General features: G+C 42.5%; 1 protein-coding gene and 1 long non-coding RNA gene across 11 annotated transcripts in view; one reads left to right on the forward strand and one right to left on the reverse strand.

The window, feature by feature from the left end:
- Positions 1 to 24,935, reverse strand: part of RABGAP1L (RAB GTPase activating protein 1 like) — a 234,162-nt gene that overhangs the window by 34,611 nt on the left and 174,616 nt on the right. For all 10 annotated transcript variants that reach the window (XM_054638113.2, XM_077182014.1, XM_077182016.1 and 7 more), the window contains one exon: positions 22,673 to 22,801. In XM_054638113.2, the coding sequence (XP_054494088.2) occupies positions 22,673 to 22,801 (129 nt within the window). The remainder of the gene's footprint in view (positions 1 to 22,672; positions 22,802 to 24,935) is intronic.
- LOC143694696 (uncharacterized) lies at positions 365 to 9,734 on the forward strand. The gene is made up of 3 exons (XR_013183351.1): positions 365 to 1,140; positions 1,447 to 1,588; positions 9,077 to 9,734. It is a non-coding gene; the product is annotated as an uncharacterized LOC143694696 (long non-coding RNA).

Below are 24,935 nucleotides of genomic sequence, written 5' to 3' on the forward strand. Positions count from 1 at the left end.
AATTCTGAACCCACAGGAAGGGCCTTTTCAGCCACATCCAGCTAGTGAAACCACCTGGTTACAAGTCAGACTCTGTGGATCACACACACAGTTCTATTCTCTCCTCTCCCACAAAGGGCTTGCCAACCATCAGAGAGCAGCAGAAACTGGAGCTCTGTTCCAGTTTTAGACATGCTTCTGGATTCCACGTGATGCTGGAATGCAGAGTCACCATGGCTCTCAGGAATGACCTGCACCATTCCAGAAATGCAGTTTCCAGGCTCTGACTGATCGGTGACTGCTTCTCCAAGATTTATTTTTATTATTTAAAATGTCAAATTAGCATGGCCTATTTTTTTTTTCCCAAAAGAAGTGGGTGTATGCACCTGTGTTTCTCCTAAAATAATTCTCCAAATGTGTGGAAAAATCTGAGCTTGATGCGCTTTAGCACATACAATTACAGGGGCAAATCCTCCCTATTAGCTAGCACAAGTGTAAACTCATTTCTGCAGATTAAAGCCAGCAAAGCCATCCCACTGGAGAAGGGGAATGTGGTGTCCCAGTGGTGGCAGAGGTCAGCATGGCTGGAATTGCTGAGGCATTCCTGACACACGGTGATGCACTCCCCCTCCATGGAACTGTGTATCCCAACACAGGGAAGAGCTGAGGACTTGGGAATCTTCATTTCATGATGCCAAATACCCAAATTCTCCTCTCCCAGCCTCCCCAAATCTGCTGCATGTTACTACTCCTGCTTCCAAGCAACAACTGCTGCATAAGGATTTTCTTCCACAGTCTTCCTATAGATGATCTTTAAAGAAAGAAAGTAAAACTCTTCATCAGCCACACCCCAAAACTCCAAAGGGGGAAGAGCAGTCCAGCCAATCACTGCCCAGCCTACTGGAGCTCACTCCCTGGGTATCTCTAAGCTCATTCCCAATTAATTCTGTTCTGTGTCTTAGCTCTGTTCCTCACTGAGGTGGTTATTAGCAATTGAAATCTTAAGGGTTTGGGTCAAGTTTCCCCTTCATTTCAGGTTTTACATAACTTAGAACTACAGCTAAATAAGGCATGACCAAAATAAATCTGCCTCTTGATTTCTAGAATCACACAAACATGAAGAAGATTAAACAGCAGCACAGCTGGGACAGCAGCCTACAGGTACATGCTCATTATTCAGCTCAGTCCATTCCAGATTATTTTGAACCTTTTAAAATGAATTCATGAACCTCTTTTGATTTTTAATTTATTAAGTTCACATTTTACTTCATGCGTTCATCCATCTTTCCTATCCTGCCACTATCACTTTTTCTAAGGGCAACAGAAGTAATTTCCTCTCTCCAGCTATGCTTCCTTCAGATGTGAATTGTCTGCCAGAAATATTTTGCTTCACCAACTTCCTTCTTGCCTGCTTAGAATCTGGGTTAGAGTTGCATTGACTTTTTGCTTGTTCATGTTTTTTTCCAGTGGCAAAGGCAGCACAGGACTCCAGCTGAACTATCAGGGGATTTTATTGCTTAGCCCCACAAGGAGCTATGGTGTGATAGGTGACAAAGGAACAAGGAAAGAGCCAGAACTGATACCAAGTAAAGGAATACTGAATCTTAGGGTGAGTCTTTTAAAATTCTAAACAGATTTTACAGGCTATTTAGGGCATACTTTTTATTTACCTAATGTAACCAATTGAGCTGAGCATATTTCCTCTCTCCCCATACTTTTGTTTTGGCAGAATATGGTTTTGTTTTTTTTTTTCCTGTCTGGAAAAGCAAGGGGTGGTACCGGTGAGCTCCCCAACAGGCAAACTCTCCTCCAGCCTAATGCCCTCTGAGTGAGCCAGGCTGGTCTGGAATAGAGAGAACACTACAGAAACCATGCAGAAGGAACGGGCAGAAATTCCTGATCTGCCTTGGAGCGTAATTTCCTGAAAACCAGCAGGCTTCTGCCACCTGTCTCCTGTGTCACCCCTTCACTTTGGGGACCCTTTTTTAACTCCTTGCAGTTCCATGACAGCAGACATCCAGAAGCAACTCAACTCCCCAGCTCTGAGAAGTGGTGACAGCTCCAGAGCAGGGCCAGGGACCTTCCCACACCTGCCCCACAGCCATGACCAGTGTCTCCTAAACCTGTGCAAGCCAAATCACCAGCCCTTAACAGCTGAATGAGCAAACATTAACAACCTGTTTGCCATTACAAGTGTCCCTGATATTCCCTGGGGCTGCTAATCCAAGAACTGAATAATGCTTGTGTGGCATTATTCAGACCACACAAACAGCATTTAGAGCTAAATTCCATAACAAACTCAACACTACCTGGGAAATATATTTTAAACTTGTTGCTTTTATCGCTTCACTTGATATTGAAAAGAAACCAAAATTTGAAAAGAAACCAAAATGGGTCAAGCATATTATCCAAGAAAATTAGCATAAGAGCTGTATAGGGATGCTTTGCACTTACAACGATTTACATGGATTTCTGGCCTGGTTTCAGTACAGGTTGATTCAGGGATTTCACCCAAATAGCCTGCTGTCTTTTCACTTAGAGCAAACAAAAGATACTAATTAACATTAATCAGCACCTTAAATAGCAACATCTGTCACAGGAAGATACACAGGGCCCAGGATTCCATCTCTTCATGTTTTTCATTCCCTTCCCAAAGAGGGGCTAGGGGTCCTTACCTATGTCCCTAAGGAAGACTAATAAAGGTAAAAATAATGGAAAATGGAGACCTCAAAGCTGTACTATTACTGATGTTGTGTGTCAAGATTGCTGCAGTGCTGAAGCAGCCATGCTGCACAGGGAGAATGCAGTGAATTGTTCACCTAGATGACCTCAAGTGCCCTGCCTCAGCTCAGATTTTAGTATCTTTACTGACCATCACTTTGCACCTGACCTTCAGTCTGGGACAAGAAAAAAAAAAAAAAAGGGAAAGAAGGAAAGGCTGGAGAGCCAGATGCCATGAGAAATTCTTGTAGTTAAGTAACAGTCAGAAAAAGGCAGGACCCCAGCACATCCTCTGCTCATCAATCCCACAGCAGCTGGCCATGCACAAACTCTCCCTGGCTGTGCTGGTGCCTCACTGACACCCTGACAGGAGCCCTAAGGGAAAGCTGAGACATTTCTGTATGGAAACAGCACGATGGTAATGGCATATTCCCAAAACAAAAAAATAAATCTGCCCTATGATTGCTTGAAAGATGAGATAAGGAGCAATTAAGACTGAAGTGATGTGGCTGAGCAGGAAATGGCACATGGTGTAAGCCAGGCTGGGCTAAACCAGGCAGAGCAGTCCAGGCACCTTCCCTGAGGTTTAGCAGTCAGTGGGACTGTGAGACACAGTCTAGACTGAGGCATGCCTGATGACTCTGAAATGAGATCATTCCATGCATTTTGCATTAAAAGTACAAACTAGTGCCACCTTCCAGGAGAGTGGCATGTCCCTCAGTGCTGGGGTTAAAAATCAAGGCATTAACTTGGAGGTCACAGGACTGAGTGCAGCCTAAAAACATCCAGCAAACAGCACCTGCTGGTAATTGTTGATACCAAAGGTAACAAACAGCCAGCTGAGACAGAGAAGGCATTTGACCTGAGACCCATTTGCTAGGAAAGGCAGAAAGCAGCTAAGTCTGTACTCCCCTGGACAAAGTCCCTGGCAATTGGAACAGGGCAGCTCCAGGGGAGAAAGGAAGATCAGGACCATGCAAGCAGATCAGCTGTACAAGACTACCAGTAGTATCCACTAATCTACACCCCACATAATCCTCTGCCCCTAAATCCCTATTTGTCATCATCCAGTCCAGTGAAAGGGAAATTCTGTTCTCACAAGATGATTTGGGAGACAAACTATTCCAGTACTTAACTGTGCTGATCTAGTCTCCCACTGGGAAAATCTGCATCTACATTTAATGCTTCAGTATAACACAATGAGAAAAGCTTCTGTATTTACATGTCATTTAAAGATCACCCTAACAGTCTTGATTTGACTGTTAATAAGCTTATTTTAAGAGCTCAAATGGTATATATGGAGGGGCAGAGAAGGCAAATGCTGCCACCAGGTATCAAAGAGCTCTGTGTGATAATCAGGTACTTCTTCAGAAACCAGAGATTTCCATATATTTTTCTACCCTCCCCAAGTTTGTCTTTTATTTAAAATCTTGACTCTAGGTCATGTATTACTTACTACTATGATACTCAACTCAACTAAAAGAAATGAGAGGCTCCCTAAAAAAATACCAACATAAGGGATTGCTCCAGCTCAGCAGAGATGTCCACAGGGCAGGAGGACATTTTCTCCTTGTAGCCACGTGCTCAGGCTGGGCACAAAGTGCTGCTTAAGCTGAGGTCAAGTGCAAGGGCTGAGCTCTCTTAGAAGCTCCCTCACTCCCAGTGCTCCTGTTGACTCCTCTCAATGTCCAGCTAGAGGCCTATATTTAGAGACAAAATTGAGCCATAATTTCTAATCTGTCCTTAATTTTTTAATGTCTTGCATGTAGAGGAAGTGTTTGCGCAAAATTAATTTTGCAAGAAATGCAAAGGCAGTGCTGGTAATGAGTGAGAGCTAATTTTTGCTTGATCTAAAGGAAGAAAACCCCATCAAACAAAAAAAAAAACCAGGATGCAATACAATTTAGAATGATTTGCAAAAAGTTTTTTAGAAGAGGCTTCTATCACAATAAAATTCCTTAATGTATTTCCCAAGTACATATTTTATATGATCTCCCATCATTAGTTTCACTATTTGGAAAGTCAATGAAACAAAACAAACCTCAGCTCACAAGAAAGTAAAAACTAAGATGAAAAAGAAAAGCTATGCTGCTGTCTACAGTGAGTTTCATGTCATGGAAGTCCAGGTACCTCCATACTGGTTTCCAAGGTTATAGATGTCCTTCTCTCATTTGTGACAGAATAACTCTGTTTCCCATTACTCTGTCACAGAATCACAGAATGCTTTGGAAAGGACATTTAAAGATCATCTTGTCCAACCCTGTTGCAATGAGCAGGGTCATCTTTAAAAAGAATTCCTCCATGAAAGCAGTGAAGGATTTGATCACCTTTCTCAGACATAGAATCACAGATGAAAAAGGTGCTAGGGTTGTTTCTTGAAATGCCACACAGTATCTTTCTTCTGGAGGTATTTCTCACTGCAGAACCTTCCCAGAGAAATACACATGGACTTAGTAACACTCCTGGCACTGAAGAGTTGCCTGGGGACTGGCAACTGATTTATGAGGACATTAACTGGACTCCCCAGCTTTAAGGAGAGTGAAAAAAATGAGTCCTACTGGTGACACTTGTGATAGAGCCTGACACTGCTCACTCTGACATGAGGGTGAAGCTATCTCATGGGGAAAACTAAAACCCAAAGGGTAATTTCCTTGATGTTAGTTAGAACTATGAAATTGAGAAAGACCAGAAACAGGTATGAGTCATTTTTCTTATCTCTGCTAATTAAATGCAAGAGCAGCAAGAGAAAAAGCCCACTCTGAGCTGGAGATGGAACACCCTTGGTCTGCAAGTGCCTTTGGCCATCCCTTATCAGCAGTGCATGGCAAAACATCCAGGATATTTTGTTGGGCAATACTATGATTTTTTTCTCACTTTAAAAATGCTTTTCATTTTTCCAGTAAGAATGCACAACTTGTGCTCTGTTTATCAGTGCTGTTTGCACTCCTGGGCTCTTCTTGAATCTTTCAGAGTTACAGGACCTCAGGGTATAGAAGCTGGCTGGGCCCACTCCCACCAAAGAGAGAGCAGCAGACATCAGTGATCAGCCCCAGGGCAGCTGTGTCTCTGCAATGCCCCTGGCAGCTCAGGGTTACTTTGCCCTTTTCAGCTCTGCAGACCACCCCACATTTTACCAGAGCCCTGAAAGTTCAAGAGTGACAGCTGAGTCTGCCAGGTGGGAAGAGCCAGAATGAGAAAGGCAGAGATCCACACCCATCCCAGCCCCTTCTCTGCTTCTAGGTGTTAAACATCATCTCCTGTTCCCTAATTTTCTGACATCACCCCATAGGAAAGATCTCATTCTTCCTATCTTCAACACAGGAAATTACGATGTGTTGACTCATCTTTTCAAATGTACCTGAAAAACCCTCTGAGGGCAGCAGAAGTTATTCCTGGCCATTCAGGCTGGTACCAAGTCTCCAGAGCTTTGTTCACACCTCAGCTGAGAGAATACATGAGGTAACTTCCCCACCTGCCAGAGCACCTGAGCTCTGGGTGAACAGTGGCACCAAAACCCACACCTGACACAAACAGCACAGCTTGGCTTGTGAAATCTCAGCCAAATTAAAAAACTACATGGAGCTGCTGGTCAGCAAAGGCTTTATAATCAGCACCCCTCTGGGTGTTAAGCAGTGGACACCCCAGTGACAGATGTGCCATAAATGACAAGACCAGGAGTCTATTCTGAAAAAATGAGAATACATCACGAGCATGCCAAGCCACACAGATATAATTCAGCTTTCCAAATGGGTCATTGAATGCTTAAAGTAAATAAGAAGAAAATTCAATCTGGACTTAAAACATCACCTTCCTCATCTCACTTCAATGTAAAAAAAAATTACATCTGGCCTTGGGCACAACCCCTGTTTTGCAGGGCTGTATGTACAAACCCAAGTGTTTGTGTCCTTCTCTCTGTTCTTCTCCAGAGACTCAGGTAATAGCTGGATCATCAAAGCAGAAAAATGATATTTTAGCAAAAAGAGTTCCACAATGAAAACTACAGCAGTTAGACAAAGAAGCTGTCAGTTAGCGCAGCCAAAGGCTGCAAGGAGAGGCCCAAAAGGCAACATCTGTTGAACAAGTATAGTCCAGAGACTGAGCTTCATGAATGTTGGCTCTGCCTCATGAAACAAAAAGGAAATAGGGAGAAAAGCCAGTTTGGTCCCTGTTTGTTCCAAAGAAATATCTACAGGATTCACTCACTTCTTTCTCAAGCTCCAGTACTGTGCAGGAGGGGCAAAATACTGGGGCTTCTGAGAGGCTCTGAATTGTCTCTGAAGTTTTTACTGAGGAGTGTGGCAGTGCTTTCAACAAAAAAAGATGTGAAAAATGTGTATTTTATGATTGGCTTTTCACAAATATTCAAATGAATATTATATGTGTTGTGTTAGAAAGTGATGATGTATAAATTAAGTAATGTGTTAAAAAAATATAGTTTTAGGTTATAACAAAATGTTAAAATAGAAACTATGCTATGTAGGATACTTTTTTAAAGAAAGGACTTGCAGTGAGATAGCAGCCACAGGACACCTGAATCTTTCAGAGAAAGAGAATTTACTGCTCCATTATCAGGAGAAATGAACTTCCTGCCTCGCTCAGCGAGGACGATGCTGTCAGGATTCAGAGGAAGAAGCTGACACTGCCCAGACAGAATCCTATTTGAATGGAATTTATGCATCATGGATGAGGGGCACGAATATGCAACAGGCTGTTGTTTTTAAGGGTTAATCCTCTGTCAATGTGGGTCTTTTTTCGGGTTTATGCTGCCCAGAAAAAGGTACCTGGACTGCCCATAACTCTTTGTTTTTATTGTCTCATATTGTCCTAATCCAAATAGTCCAAATTATTATTACTCTAATTATATTGCTATTTTTGTAACCATTTTATTACTATTAAACTTTTAAAATTTTAAAAACAAGTGATTGGCATATTTCACAAAAGAAAAATGGGCCAAGCAGAGCCAGGCTATGGTGCAGTACTCCTGCCTGATGCTTTCCTGGTGCTGAGAAGCCACTCACATCAGTGCTACTGGTTCCCTGCTTGCCAAGGAGGTTCTCTGGGCAATGCAGGATGGAACAGAGCACACCAACCACTTCCAGCTTCTCTGGTGTGGGGAGCACATCTGGAACAAATGGCACAGCAAGGTTTTCATTACACCTCAGCTATCCACCTGTAGCCACTATAAATAAATGCTCTGCCAGTTTCTCTGTGCAGGCCCACTCCATCAGCAGCCTGCTCCTGCCCTGGATACCATTTCAGACAGAGCTGTGCCCTGGCTGGGATCCCAGCCCCACCCCACAAAAATGCAGCTGGTCCTGCAGAGCTGCCTGTAGAGCAGGGCTGCTCCCTGGCTAGGGAAGGATAACCATCTCCTCACTCTGGAAGAGCTGGTTAGGCTACAACAAGCCTGGAATGTGGACACTGCTGAAACTAAAGCAGCCAGAAATAAAGTAAGAAGAAAAATTGGCTTAAAGCCATCTTTGTTCTGACCCTTTTTATTTCCATCAAGGACTGTTGTGATCAAACACTGGGTAGGCAATCCTTGGCCAGCCATGCCTTTAAAACATACTTCCATTACACTCCTGGATGCCACTCCAGCTCAACAAATATCCTGAGAAGTTTGCTCAGTTGATGAACAGGAAAAACAGGGCAGAGGATGGTGCTGGACAAGCAGCTATGCCAGTCAAGGCACCCTGGTGCAACCTGGAGCCTTGTGGCTCTGCTTCTGCAGTGGGAAAGAGATCTGTTTAGCTATGTAAATAAGATGCATAAATAAATAAATAAGAATTGCAGTGGGCTGAAAAAAAGCACCCAGACCCCGGCCTTTTCAGTATCTTAGCAACAGGCTGGCTGCTGCAGGGTAAGAGAGCATGAAATCAGCATCTTTTCAGCTAAAGACAAATTGAATGGAAATGTGGGGAGGTGGCCTTTTCCTGGCAGCAGTGAGGAAAGAAGAAGTAACTGGTGAATCTGATCCTGTAGGCATCCTTAAGGAGGGGCTCCTGAATGCAGGGATTGTTAATGGACCTGGCTGAGAGGCTTTGTCCTGCCAGCAAACTGATACATTCCAGAGCATGCCTGGGAAACCAATCATTCAATCTTGATTCAAATGATGGCTGTTACAGTCACCTCCTGGGTTAATTACTTATTAACCATCTTAAATAGCTCAAACCCAGTTCTGTTGGACTCCCCTGGCTATGTTAGTGCCAGCTGACCACAGAGCATGTTTTCAGTGGCAGTTACCTAAAACATTTCCCCAGCCTTGCATGTTCAGGTTTTATCACCATGCTACCTCTGCATTCACTAAAGGAACACGCACCCTGGGAATCTTTAAGTAACTGAATCTCAGCAATACAAACCCATTTATTCTGGCCAGGTAATTCCTCCCCAGCCTTCTGGAACAGCCTCATGTGGACACAGACGAGGATCATTATATACACAGCAGCTACTAGAGAGAAGTGAGCAATGAGAGCAGCAAGAACACCACGTGGACATTTCATGGAGGACTTAAATGAGAGTTCTGAATAAAAGATTTCTCTGGGTCACCTAATCTGGGGCTGGAGTGTACCAGCTGATTGTTTCCCACTGCTAAATGCAGCTGGATCCTGGCAGCAAGCACAAGATCCACTGAGGGTGGTGTGGGATGGTGGCTGGGTCAGCACAGGGGCTGAGCAGTGTCATGGACATATTTTATGAAAAAATCCTTTCTTTAGGATCTTTTGTCCTGAGAAACTGAGAAGCTTTAGCTTTGGAATGTGATTTGGAGAATTGTTTACCCAACATGTGAAATTGTTTTTACTTGATGACCAACCACAGCCACCTGTGTCAAGGCTGTGAGCAGTCACAAGATTTTATTTCCATTCCTTTCTATTCCTTGCTAGCCTTCTGATGAAATCCTTTGTTCTTTTAGTATATAATTTTCTTTTAATATAATATATATCATAAAATAAAAAATCAGCCTTCTGAAACATGGAGTCAAGATTCTCATCTCTTCCCTTGTCCTGGACCCCTGTGACCACCACCACAAGAGCAGCTTGTCCAGGAATCCAGCAGGAGGAGCAAAGGGAAAACACAGTGGCCTTGCTCCCTGCTTTATACACACACTGCACAGAGATAACTCATTTCACTCCTTATTTACAGATAACTTGTACTTGTGTGGCACTTCAGCTACTGTGAAAACCATCTGGGGGCTACCAGTGAACTAAATTTACTTGGAGCAGGGAAACTTCTCACCTGCATTTTATCCCCCTGAGTGCCCCATCACACCACTTCATTTTTCCTGTGATGGGGTGGAGGGTTTAGAAGCCATGCCCAGTTCCATAGGTAGGAAATTACATAGGACAGAGCAGGATGGCTGCTTTCAATCTTTACAACTTTAAAAACGAATTCTGTGTCCTTGGGAGCTGCACACAGAGATGCATTTGGCAATGTTTTGTTTCCTTCTTTGTCTGGGGTTGAAAGGAAGGCGACTGTGGCTCAGTGAGCGAACACTTAGATGAGATACCCTCCATTTCCTTAATGAGCCTATTAAATGACTCATCAAAGGTGTAACGACCAGTCTCAGAAGGGAGAGACACAGAGACAACTGACTGCACTGAGATATTCCTAGTGCACACAAACCAGCCCATATGCTGTAAGAGTTAATTGGGAATAAGGTGATTCCAGTGCTAGAGAAGTACACAGATGGAAAATACACCTTGTCACTTTTCCTTTTTGCTGCCTGGAGTTGTCTGTGCCTGAGCTCACAGCTGCAGCTTTTCCTCCTCTGATCGAGGGATGACAAAGTCCTGCTGTGACATCTCTGGGGTATTTGCAGAGTCAAGCACCTGCTGGAACTGTTTGTGCTCCCTGAGCCTGAGCAAAATCCATTACTGAAGGAGGAGAGTCTTGGTTTAGGTCACAAGAACCAAAGACCATATCAAAAAGTCAAATGGAATTTTATTCTCTGCTTTCCTAAATGAATCCCTGAAGGTGTGCATGCCAGGATTTAATCTCTCCAAGGAGATTAAAAAGTACTGCTATATTAACACAAATACAGCAGGTATACAGCAACCAGCTCACCTCACTGTCTAGCACACTGGATTTTATTTACAAGGTTAACTATGATCCACTGTTGCACATTTTCCAGAATCTGGTGTTCTGATTGTGTATTAAGAGTGGAGCAAGGGAAGCAGGAAGAACAAATAACATCAATAATGCTTAAGAGACAGAAAGAGATGTACTAAAACACATGCCTATTTCTCCTGAAATGTCACTTTATGTCAACTGCCATGGTTTCCAGACTGTCAGAATTGAATTATATTGTAATTACACCCTATTTGAACAAGGTCACAAGAATAAAAGCTTAGTACTTTCCTCCATTACAGGTGCTGTATGTTCTTACACTCCTGGAGCAGACAAACCTCCTTTTCTAATGGCAACAAATTTGCCTTCAGCATAAAATGCTGGTTTAAGTCCATTAGTACAAGGTGAGGCACATTAAAAAATTAAGAGCCATCATTAGTGATGTTTCTGAGAAGTGTTCCAAATTATCTTCCTAATCCTTACAGTTCACTTTATATCATAACAGCAACAAAAAGGGCACAAACACAAACCCCAGACCTGTGTGACCTTACAACAGGAGCTTGTTTTACTCCAGCCCGCATCAGTGAGTACAGGTGTGTGAAACCCCTTACACCAGGGACTTGAACATTTCTCAGGTTTTTTCACCTTTCCAGCAGTTTCCCCCCAAATTCCTATGGCAGTATATAATCTTGTATAATATTCCTGCACGATGGATCAAAGGTTGAACATCCACAAGTCATACAGGTGAACAGCTGTGTTCTTTAAACAGGCACCCTGTGTGGCAAAGCCCTTCTGTCAGACAGGATCATTACTGATATTTGGGGATGTCACAATAAAGAAAGACTAAAGAAAAACAGAGGGGGACTCCTGGCTGTTCCCTGGGCTCCCAACAAGCCCCTGTGTGAGCTCCCAGCCCAGTGCTGGATCTATAAATGTGCTGCTCCTTCCCATTAGAGGCTCAGCCACCAAAGGAGATGCTGCTTGATGGATGAGAGCAGTGAAACATGAGATGGGCTCTGGCCCTGCTCCCAGTTCCCCTCAGCAATTACTGCTGCCCCTGGGATGAGCATCTGCACTCCAGGCTGGGAGTTCCTCTGCTGGCAGAGAGCAGGGATGGAGCTTTTCCAGGCTCACCTTCTTCCCCTTTACACCCCCAGCCCTGACCAGAAGTGGTTTTTACCAAGTCTTGAAGCACTTGGATTTGTTGTGTTGGCTGGAGAAGGTGGCTCTGGTGCATATTGGGACAAAAGGAAAAAATACATGGCTAAAGCAGATCCCCCTCAACTAGAGAGTCAATGCCTTTGCAAACCTCTCATTAGAATTCTGGGAAACACAAACTGTGCCAAGGAAAATACTCCTTTCCCACCACATGTCCATCCTCCTGCAGAAGGAACATGCCCTGCTTCACACTGTGCTTAGAAAAGGGAAAAAGAAGCAAGATCTCTTGAAGGAAGTTCATTACAACACAAACCTACATTTCACTTTGCTTTACAAGAAAAACAAGGGCCAAATTTGCCTCTGAGCTTCCTGCTGCTATTTAAAACAACAGGATTTGTGTCCCTACAAGCTTACCTGAGTATGATGGTCTGGACAAGCAGCTGGAATGAAGAACACTGTGTTCTGTGGCACCAAAATACAGCTCCTTTCAGTGAGAGAAATCTCCTTCACCACTGCCTCATGAGGAAAGACATCACACTTACTGTTTAACATTTGAAAGTAAGGCAGTGGTGACAAGGTGATTGAATTTTTTCCTTATTTCTGACAGGTCTGGTAGATTGCACAATCATCAAAAGGAACAGCCTGACAATAAAGTTTTGTGTGTCATCCACAGTGGGAGAAGAAATGAGCCTGAGGTAAGGCAAGCAGGTGCTCAGATGCTAAAGCATTATTCAATTGCTAAAGCATTATTCAATCCAGCTGCTTGCAACAGGTGCCCTGGGGCACACAGGAGCAAGTGGAACATGTCACCCTCAGGTAGGAAGCATGTCACCATCACATTTTCTGAAAAATCCTCTTTGCCCAGGATTCCTCTCCTGGGAAGCTGAGAAGTCTCAGAGAAAAATGAAAACAATATTATCTCATTTGCTTCTCCTGTGTTTTGCTGCTTTGGAATGTGGTTGGAGATTGTTTATCCAACAGGTGGTTGTTTGACTGGTTTCATGTGAATTGTTTTGACTCAGTGACCAATCACAGCCAGCTGTGTTAGGACTCTGGAAGAGAGTCACCAGTTTTTCATTATTATCTTTTAGCCTTCTGTAAGCATCCTTTCTCTATTCTTTAATAGTTTTTAGTATGGCATAATTATGATATGATATATTATAATATCACATCATATTATAATCACATCATATTATAATATATAAATATCATAATGATATGATATTATAATATCAAATCATATTATAATATCAATATAATATAATATAATATAATTTAATTTCATAATAAATTAGCCTTCTAGGAACATGGAGTCAGATTCATCAATTCCTCCTCTGACAGGAGACACAGAAAATACCACAGAAGCAAAGCCCTGATCCCTTCTCCAGCTCTTCCCACTGCTCCTGCCTGGCTGAAACAGAATCAACATTGCCTGCTGTGCAAAGAGGGAGCACCTTGGGTGGCTCACTCAGACTGCCATCAGATTGTTCCTCATAAGGATGCACTGTAAGGGCATTGATCTTGTGCTCTGAGCTCTGGGTTAACTAAAGGATTTCTGAGATGAAAAAGGAGCTGTTTCAATCCTGTGCCATGGGCAGGGACACCTTCCACTGTCCCAGGTTGCTCCAAGCCCCATCCAGCCTGGCCTTGGACACTTCCAGAGATCCAGGGGCAGCCACAGCTGCTCTGGGCACCCTGTGCCAGGGCCTGCCCACCCTCACAGGGAACAATTCCTTCCCAAAATCCCATCTAAATCTACTCTCAGTTTGGAGCCACTGCCTCTTGTCCTCTCACTCCATGCCCTTGTAAACAGTTCCTCTCTGGATTTCTGCATCTATGCTAATTATTATGCTGTTTAATAACTTGGAGATGAGATTTTCAGTTTTTTCATGGCTTTTGACTAACTTGCAGAATCAAATTTTGGTTAAAAATTATTGTCCAGGAAATTGCATTAGTTAATTAAGCAAAGGAAGCTGAAAGAATAACAGACAGCTAGGGCAACCCAATGAGGAGGTCTGATCTTCATCTGCTGCTTGACATGAGGTACCAGCCATGTGCAATCTACTTATGCCCAAACATAAACAAATGTAACAATATAAACAATGTAACACCATGTTTACCATACCACTCAATCTCCACAAGAGAAACAAGGCTACAATATGCTAAAAATGAAAGCAATTAACTGTAGGAAACCAGAAACCAGAGAATCCTGAAGCAAAGCAATCAGAAGATCCTAAAAATGTGAATATTGTCCTTATAAAGCACCCAGCTACAGTCCTGCTCCAGTAGCTACACAGTGCTCAGAGAACAGCCAAGTAACTGCTTGCTGAATTTAATTTCCAACAGTGTCAATAATGCCAAAAACAATGCCTGGGGCTTGTAATAGCAAGTTATTAATAAGACTTTCAGCTCTAAAAGCTGCTGTCCCTGCAGAGTTCTGTTTATGAAATGCAGTCACTGTCTCCTATACTTAGTTTGGTTTGTCCCCTCATTTTCAAAGCAGAGAAGTAAATCCAAGTGCAGGTGCCTGAGAAATCAAACACCAGCAAAAATACATGAAGACAGTACCCCCAGTGCCTCTTGTGTTTGTTTCCAAAAGCCCTGGGGGAAATAAGGGAAAATTGTTAGGCTTTGCCTTTTCTTTTCCTTCTCCTCCCAATTATTTTTACAAGTTTACCTCTAGGTCTCAGCATAGCACAGTGCTTCAGAATTTCTCACCTCCTCAGAATTTGTCACCTCCTTAATTTGTCAAAAACCAGAATGAACCCAATGTCCCATCCCAACTGTTGATTGTGCTACACTGAGAGTGAATCTCTGCTTTTCCTGGGTCACTGTGGGCACTGGCTCTGGATTATTGGAGCTTTCTGCAAGAGAGAATCACAGAGTGGGATCACAGAGTGGGATCACAGAGTGGGATCACAGAGTGGGATCACAGAGTGGGACCACAGAGTGGGACCACAGAGTGGTTTGGGTTGGGAGAGATCCTGAATCTCCTCTTGTTCCCCCCTCTGCCCTGGCAGGGACACCTTCCCCTGGCCCAGGTGGCTCCAAGCCCTGCCCAGCCTGGCCTTGGACACTTCAAGGGATGGGACAGCCACACCAAACCCCACCCATGGCTGTTTCCAAAAACTTCAATTTTTTTATTCTGTTACATGTGCAGGAATCAAATAACCACAGCTTTTCTGAGAAGGACACATACTATATTGGCTGATCAAAAAAGACAAAAGGCAGCTTCAATTTTTTTCTCTAAACACAATCACTTCCCAATGCATGTATTCTAAGACTTCTAGACTTAAGAAATAAAAAATAATTCTCTGTGGGTGCCCTGAACTCCCAGCAGACAACAGAGCTTCTTCCTCTGCTGTTCAGAGGAGAGAATTCAGAGTTTCTCAGGTCATAGGAGTTGAGTTCTAAAAAAATAAACATGTAATATTTTTCAGGGTCATGGACAACACCAAAACTTTGGCTGACAAGGGTCATGCCTTGGCCCCAGTGTCTTTAGCATATAAAAAATTACATTTCCTCAGAATTACTACACTGCTTATGCCAAGCTGCTACCTGCTCCCTCAGACCTGACTGCCTGAAAGATACCCAAGAGAAGCACAGAGGAATTCCCACCTCCAGGGAGATGTTGACATCTGAAGTCTCAACAGTTTTGTTGATGTTTAAGTCAGTATCAAGGAACACTTTGCCAGCACAAACATGGGGTGCAGAGCTTGTTTCCAGGCATTTCTGCAGCTGCACTTTTACCTACACCTCTTTCTCCACAAAATGTGAAATCCTGTGGGTTTGTTCCTTTTAATTATGGTTGTAAATGCTGATGCTGGGATACATTTCTTCCTCTACAGCCTCTTTTGCATCACAGAAGTGTCTTTAAAAAGGACACCATCTTACTGGGAGAATAAGAATAACCTGCCAGGCACTACCATAAGGCTTTCTCCATAGTCAAACTCAAGGCATTTTTTGGGAAAATCAGTTACTGAGTTTCTTTCCTCCAAAGGAAGAGAGAGATGAGGTTCTCCTCTAAAAAACTAATATGAGCACTGTGCTGTTAGAAGGAACTGCAGACACTGCTAATCCTCAACACAGAGACCACTGCAAATAGAGAACTTTGTATGAGATATTTTCATGTGTCACCTCACAGGGGGTGAGTCAATGCTCCAGCCAACCTGGGACTGGAGTTCAGCTGGGGAAAAAGGTTCACTTCCTCTTACTTCTAGAGCTGAGTTATTTTAGACACATTCTGGCAAAGGTGCCAGAACACAGAGCTGTCAAACAGTGCCATCTCCATCTCCTGCTCTCTGTACTATTTCCAGACACAAGGATGGAAAGCTGCTGTTTTTCACCCAGGGAAGGAGCCAGATTCAAGAAGCTCAGGCCAGAAGGCCCTGCTGAGGATGCTCTGCTGCTCCCACTTGGAACAGAAACATCTGGTGGCACACTGAAAGCCCTGACTCCTGATGGCACCAAGGGGAACAAAATGATTTAGGTGCTCTGCTGAACCATGGAGCAGCTTTCAGGTGCCCTCCTCACCTTGCTGAATGAAACCACTAAGAATTTGGGCAAAGTGATACAACTGCTGGGGATAGAGACAATGAATGTTTGTATCAACTTTTCCACCTCAGACTTTTACAGTTCTTGGAAAACTTTCATCTGCAACACTGCTCTGGTTGATGCCACTGCTCACAAGTGCAAATGTCAACCAGTGACTAATACAAAGACACCAAAATACTTGTACTCAGTCAGGCTGCAGAACTGCTTTAAATTGTTAAAATGTGATTATACTTAACTAATAATAATATACTTAACTAATAATTATAATAGCATTCTATGCCTTTCCTATTGAGAAAGAATTCACGACACACCTGATGTCCCTTACAATACCAACTCAGTGCAAATGAAAAAAAGACAAACCAACCAAACCAAATAAAATAACTGAACAGTTTTGCTAATGCTTAAACACCATGAAAATACAGCCTCACTACTGGGCAACATGCCTGCTCACTGGAATATTAAATAAGTATTATAAGTTAAAATAAATAAACATTTCAAGCTCAAACTGCTGTTTTAAATTAACAACATTCCTTTCTATGGTGTTAACACTTATTACCAAGATTACAATCACATTGAACATCCAACTCCACTGCAGGCATTTTAATGTGATTTCCAGATGCTGGCTCATTGCAGTGCCCTGCACCACAAAGCTGAGCAGAAAGAAGGAAGCTGGAGCTGCAAACAGGACAGGAATTAAAAACCATGACCCTTGTCACCAGGACAAGTGGATCTGCACTTCAGAGATAACAGCACAGACATAATAAGGGCAATTGATCATTGGCTTTTAGTAAGAAATTGCATACAAGCATGACAGGGTTTTCTACAGATCTAAACCAAATCCTTTTCAATTTGGTTTGGCCTTTTCTGAAGAAGTTGATAAATGAGCAATTTTTAACCTGTCCTTTATACTGGAAGGTTAAATAGATACAACACTGGTAGAGCCAATGCTTGTGGAGTTTCAGGGCCTTTCTGCAGTGACCTCCTTTGCTCTTCTCTTGCATTCTGTGTTGTCTTACCATGATAGCAAGATCCCCAAGTATCTGGATAAGTACACACATATAGAGATAAGCACAGAGAGAGGGAATACTCTAGACAGAAGAGAGAGCAAACCAGCTATTTTAATCCTACCTATTGAAACTCACATAAATCAATAGGTGAGTTAAACCATGCCTGTAAAAAATCACATCCAGATAGAAGATAACAGAGGTGTGAAGCAAGTCAGTCATCCCCAGCAGCAAGGTGTGAGCTTCAAATCACCACTCTCAACTGAAAACATTGAAATGGCAACATTATAAAGTAAAGCTGCTTTAAATGTCACCAAGGAACAATTCTAGAATGAGAACAAGCTTAGCACAGCTCCTGCTACTGCAGCCTGTTCTCCTTGACTCTGCTATTATCCACAGCCCTGGTGCCAGCTCCAGCTGTGGGTGACAGCCTTGGCAGTACAGTGAGAGGTGACAAAAATGTGTGTGGCTGCTTTGCACTGGAAAAGGCACTGTTTTTATTCAGGGCCAATTGCTGGTCTCACTGAAGGTGCTGAGAGCAGCAATCTCATAATGCTGCTGGGGGGCCAATATTGTTCAGAAGGGAGATTTACATGGTTGGGAAGAAACTTCTTCTAGAAGAAGTTCAGTGTTAGATCTTTCCTGCTGCTGAGGATGGGGAAAGATGAGAGCCCAACTGCAGTGCCTGAGCCAGGAACAGAAGGTGTCTCTAGAGATGCTACAGAACAACCTTCCCTGCAGGTTCCTGTGTATCTCATCCCACGTGTTCACCTCACTTTCCCTGGGCACAGGGGCACATCCCACAGGTAATTGTGAGGATGTGCCCACCTATCCATCTGGTACACTCAACCTCATGGCATTTCCAGAGCTGCAATGGAACACAGACTGAATTTCCAGAGCTACCACATGCTGAATGTCAGCTCTGTCATTTCCAAATGCCACGGGACAGTAATGGAGAAATGGACACAACTGCCTGAATTCACTGGAAAATGACAATCCAGGGAAGCTCATATGGAGTAGATCTCCCAGTGAGACTTTCTCCTGTTCCTCACCTGCCTGAAGCCAGGTGGAAGAACAGAGGTGATGTGAATTCTCTATTAAAATCCAAGCTCATTACAACTTCTTTAGGACACACAGAGGTCTATGCAAGAGAAACTGCAAGAAGATGCAAAAGGCAACTGAGGCAGATGCTGTGAGCATGAAAAATTTGTCAGATGTTTTCATGAAACGGCATCATTAGGATTAACCTTCATGAAATCTAGAAGAGGGTCTTCATTCATTCATTTATCAAATTGGGCCTCCAGAGACACAGAAAAACTCTTGTAAAGGCAGAAAAATGAGGAAAGTAAAAAATCCCCTCCCCCATGCATAAGCATAAAAATCCTTCTATGATTACACATCCAGACTATATTATTTCTTAGGCCCTATTATTTCATAGTATGAATTAGTTCAAAATGCTCTTCAACAATGGAATATGACCCAACAAGCTCTGTAGGAAAACACTACTGTTCATTCTAATTCCACTGATGTTCCCAGTGATTTACTAGTAAATGACTGAAATCCAGACCTAGTGAATAACCACCAAAAATAATTCTTAATTGAAAAAGACATTCTCTAGCACATTCTACACAGAAATTTCATTTAATAGCAGCTTTTTTTTTTTGTATTTGTAGATCTACTCTTGAGAGAAAGACAGATACCAATCTTTTGGTTTTTTTTTTCAAAAAGCAGTGTGATAGAACTATTTCCAATACAGCACTTTCAAAATCCAAGGGTTACATCCTGAACTCAATTGAAAAGTTGTGAAATCAAGGAGAAAAAACACCAAGTAGTTTTAAATTTATCTTCTGCAGGACTAGAAGTAGCTCAGCTAAAGCTCAAGAAAAAAGTAAATAAGGAGAGGTGGATTTTTATTACTGTTAAACTCCTGTTTTGCTTTGCAGTAATGCGGGAACAAAATTAAAAGAACCACTGGAAAAGATACAGCTCACTATGCAGCCTGGCCACAACACAGTTCTGGTTTTAGGTTTTTAATGCCTCTGTAATTAGCTGAGAAATCTGAAGAAAATCCTCCATTCACTTACTGTGTGATACTTGCTCTAAAACCATCTATTGTTTAGTCTACAAGTACTAATAGAGCGCATAAGCAGTGGAAAGACACACAGTGCCTCTTTCATACAGCACCAAAAAGCAGTTTAAGGGTCTGGCATGGCCTTTTTTAACAGAACAAGTTTTGCTGCATTCAACAAGACAGACAACTGCTCTTCATGCAACCTCTGTGCTCCCTGGGACTCCACCACTCGTGATGATCAAGACTAAAATCTCCTGTTTGAGCATGTCAGCTCCTGCAATTATTAGCACCTGGTGGTAAATAAATTCAATGGTTCTAATGTCTAATTATAGAATCATGGATTGGTTTAGGTGGGAAGTGATCTCTGGAGGACATCTGGTCTAAACCACCCTTTGGAGGAGGGTGACCTACAGCAGTCACTCAGGGCAATCTGTGTTTGGAGTGTCTCCACAGATGGACACTCCAGAACCACCAAGGGCAATGTGAAAAATGCGTATTTTATGATTGGCTTTTCACAAATATTCAAATGAATATTATATGTGTTGTGTTAGAAAGTGATGCTGTATTAATTCTCTTAAATAGTGTGTTAAATATATTTTAGGTTATAAAAAATGTTAAAATAGAAACTATGTTATGTAGGATACTTTTTTAAAAAAAAGGACTTGCACCAGATAGCAGCCACAGGACAACTGAATCTTTCAGAGAAAGAATTTATTGCTCCATTATCAGAAGAAACTGAACTTCTTCCTGCCTCGAGGGCACCATTGGGATTCAGAGGAAGAAGCTGACACTGGCCAGACAGAATCCTGTGTTTGAATGGAATTTATGCATCATGGATGAGGTGTATGAATATGAAACAGGTTATTGTTTTTAAGGGTTAATCCTCTGTTAATGTGGGTCTTTTTTTGGGCTTATTTTGCCCAGAAAAGGTACCTGGACTGTCTGTAACTCTTTGTTTCTATTGTCTCATATTGTCCTAATCCAAATTGTCCAAATTATTATTACTCTAATGGTATTACTATTTTATAACCATTTTATTACTATTAAACTTTTAAAATTTTAAAAACAAGTGATTGGCGTTTTTCACAGGCAACATGTTCCTGTCCTTCCTAGACAGTACAAAAACCATGTCCAAAAGCCAATTTATTGTCACCAGTTAAGAGGATCCTGGGACACACTGAGGACTCCACAGCCACTGCTCCTCATCCTCACCCCAGGGACCATGGCCAGACAGATGCTCCAGTGACCATGGGGATGAGTGGCACCTGTGACAAGGGTGCAGGTCTGGGGACACACACTCATTTAATTTAAGTTTTACCTTCCCTCCAGTGGGGTCTTGTGATGAGTTTCCTCACATTGAGGTCCTGAAGTCTCTTACAGGATGAGTTGTATGCTCAGGGAGTCAGCAGAGCCCAACTCTAATCACACCAGAGCAGCAGGTACTGACACAGCAGAAGGTGACTTCAACCTTCCCCTTTTCCCTACCCCTGAGAACCCCAGATCCTGCCTCTGAATTCTCTTTTCTTTTCAGTAGTTTCTACTAATCCCCACACACTTCTCTAACACACAAGAGGTGACTTGACTCCACGTTTGCTACACTCACCTGAGCTTTTCTCTTGACCAGAATCCAGTGTGTGAAATCCTGTGTATGCAGTGAATTAATTCACTGTCAAACCCTACCCCTTCCTGTCAACTAACAGCTCAGAATGTCACACTCTTCCCACAACTGGCCCCAGGTGCTGAACCCTGAGCATCTGCCTCAGGTGCATTTCAAAATATTTCCTCAATAAAGCACATCACATACACACACATCCAGTACTAAATGAAAAACTAATGACAAATAACATCATGTGACATACAATATAATGCACAAGAAAAGGGGAAAGGCATGAGAAAATTGACAAATAGCTCTTCCAACAAGTACCATGAAGACTTCAACCTCCCATCAGAAAATAAACACTGAGTAAGTAGCATAAAGATAATTCTCCTGTACTTGCTAAGTCCTTCAATTACTCATTTTCAACAACCAAGCACTAAATACTAAATACAAAATATCAAACTGCAGCCTTGTACTCACAAATACTCTCTTTCAGCAGCAGAGTTGAAATTCAAGTACAATTTTACTAAAACATTTGCACAGATCTTCTTTTCCTTGGCTGGAATAAACATTCAGATGGCAAGACCTGTTTTTTTCATAAGATCAGTGTTTTAAGCAGAAGTGAAAAAGCCCTTGCTTAATAAATGATGAAATTAAGCAGCACAAGGGAAATTAACAAATACATTGAGAGAGATAAAAAGAGGCAGAGTGTTGCAGGAACATTCTTCCTAGTGGGATGCTCTCTGTGCATCACTGGGCCACACCAAACATGCACTTCCCATCAGAGCTCACATTCCAAGAAATGCCCAAAACACTTTTTCTCCAAGATCAAACATTAAGCCCCTCCATAGCAATAAGTATTTCAACCAAAAAAAAAAAAAAAAAAATCCAGGACCTTCCAAATGACCACTTTATGAACTCTGCAGCCATTTTCAACAGGTTTCCACCCTCAACAGCTTACAGTCATGCTTCTCTAATTTGGTTGAAGTCCAATACTTGTAGTCAGTAAGTTCAGAGTAGCCTGACTTCTGACAGCAGAATCTTAGGTAGGGTAGAATATAAAAAAATATTCTGTCTTGGTAAGCTTGATATACAAACAAAACTCATTTCTACCTCAATTCAAAGGTATTATACACAGCACTCAGCAGTTAAACAGCTTCTGAGCAAAACAAATAATATCTGAGCTTTGTTTGCATGATTATCATACAGTGATTATTGGTTTACTGCAGTCACTGTTTATAAAACAAATAAGGAATTAGTGAATTCTGATAATTGTTGATGATGCACCGTTTTTCTGTTTTAATTATTAGCTTGCACCCAAGCAGACAAAGAGAGAAAAGGTCACAGATTCACCTTCTTTAAAGACAGAAGGGGTGTATGTGTAATTATACAAACATATATAAAAGCAATAAACCAGTGATTTAATTTCTTTACTTTCCCCATGCTATTGCCATTTTTAATGTTTCATTTACTCATCCTGTACAAACTCCTGGCTGAATGAGAAGCAATGGAATCCATCCTTACCTTAATGTTGCAAGCTTGTTCCATGAGTCTCCGGGCGTTCTCCTCAGCTCTGTACCTCTTGGGCAACTGAACCCTGAAGAATTTTAAAGCTCCTTCAAAATCAGCCTGTAGAAGGTCCTCTTTGGAGGTCTGCAATTAAACACAGGGAACTACAATAAACCCTGGGAACATGCAGTCACGCTCTTCTACTTGATTTGTCATTTACTGGATGCATTCCAAACCACCAATATTCACATTAGCTCTAAGTCATCCTCCTTGAAATCAGCTCTTTTAACTCTGCTTCATACAACAAACAGAGGCTAAAGCCCATCCAAGGAATCCTAGGCAGGGCAGCGCAGAGGACTGCAACATGGGAATGGATTTTATCCTTCTATACCTGCCAGGTAAGAAAAGGATTCTGGCTCAGCCTGTCAAGATGTCAGTGAAGAGAAAAAAAAAGCCCAAACAAGCAAACAACAAAAACCTAGGAGAAATTACTATATTTCCTGGAAAGCTTGTGCATTAGACCATTTCTGATTCTCATGGTACTGCCTTAAAAAGACAAAGTAAATATATTTAATGTATGTATAGTCACAGACATGAAGAGCAGAAGCATATGATTCATACAAGGCATCAGCAAGTCAATGTGCTGAAGTCTGTGACACAATTTCTCAAAGAACACTGTGCCAGAAAACATTCTACATGTTTATTTCTACATCTGCCAGGCTACTGGACCTCTCAGTGGTATGAAGTCTAAAAGGTCAGAAGATGTTACACATTCACCATGAATCCACTCCTGTCCCTGACAGAGCCATGTGATTCACAGGGACAAATGTATCCACCCTCCAGGTTACTGAGACCTGCACCAAGAGTTCAGAAGGTACCAAATCCCAAGCCTAGGGACAGTTCCTTTAAATGGTTCACAGAACCTGAAGGTCCTGACAAGACATTCAGAACATCATCTCAAAAATGTGAATTTCAAGGGTTTTAGCCCAGAAAAGAGTAAACAAAACTCTGTCAACATAGGTACTCATATGGTGAAGATCTACACTGTGTAATGTGTGTAACTGCAAATACCTCAGCAGCAGCACAGGCACTTTTGGTTAAGTGCTGAATTAATTGCTCATGTACCACCACCACCACCATTTCCATGTGTACCAACATTTCCACGTGGGCATCCTCTGCTTTCTCATCAGCAACAAACACCCAGTGTCATTATTTCCCTCATTACACACACTGGGTACATTACACAGACATCAGTTCAAAGTCTGATTCTTAATTATGTTGTTATCCACTTGAATCCAGAGAATCCCACAATGGCTTGGGATGGAAGGGACCTCAAAGGCCACCTCATTCCAACCCCTTGCCATGACAGGAGCACCTTCCACCATCCCAAGCTGCTCCAAGCCCCATCCAACCTGGTCCTGGACATTTCCACAGGTGGGGCAGCCACAGCTTCTCTGGGCAGTCTCTGCCTGGGCCTCCCCACCCTCACAGGGAAGAATTTCTTCCCAATATCTAATCTAACCCGGTTCTCTGGCAGTTTGAAGCCATTCCCCCTTGTCCTTCACTCCAGGCCCTTTTCCAAAGTCCATGTCCAGCTCTGTTCTTTTCTTTCTTTATTGAGTTCACCCAAGATCTGTTTGATCCTCCTGTTGTTCACTGCTGAAGATGATGTGGGGTCATCACTGCAGGGACCCAGGAAGAGCTACCTTGGGGGTGCTGATGAGAAACAAACCACCAGCACCCCCAAGTGCTTCAGCTTTACAAACCATCCCATCTGATCCTGTCCACAACCATGAAACTTTCAGCTTTACCAAATATCCCATCTGATCCTGTCCACGTTCAGCTTTACAAACCATCCCATCTGATCCTGTCCACAACCATGAAACATTCAGCTTTACAAACCATCCCATCTGATCCTGTCCACAACCATGAAAGGTTCACCTTTACAAACCATCCCATCTTATCCCATGCACAACCATGAAAGGTTCACCTTTACAAACCATCCCATCTTATCCCATGCACAACCAGAAATGTTCAGCTTTACAAACCATCCCATCTGATCCTGGCCATAATCATGGAACATTCAGCTTTACAAACCATCCCATCTGATCCTGTCCACAACCATGAAATGTTCAGCTTTACAAACTATCCCATCTGATCCTGTCCACAACCATGAAATGTTCAGCTTTACAAACCATCCCATCCGACCCTGTCCACAACCATGAAATGTTCAGCTTTACAAACCATCCCATCTGACCCTGTCCACAACCATGAAATG

This window comes from Agelaius phoeniceus, chromosome 8, assembly GCF_051311805.1.
Source record: "Agelaius phoeniceus isolate bAgePho1 chromosome 8, bAgePho1.hap1, whole genome shotgun sequence".
Taxonomy (NCBI): Eukaryota; Metazoa; Chordata; class Aves; order Passeriformes; family Icteridae; genus Agelaius; species Agelaius phoeniceus.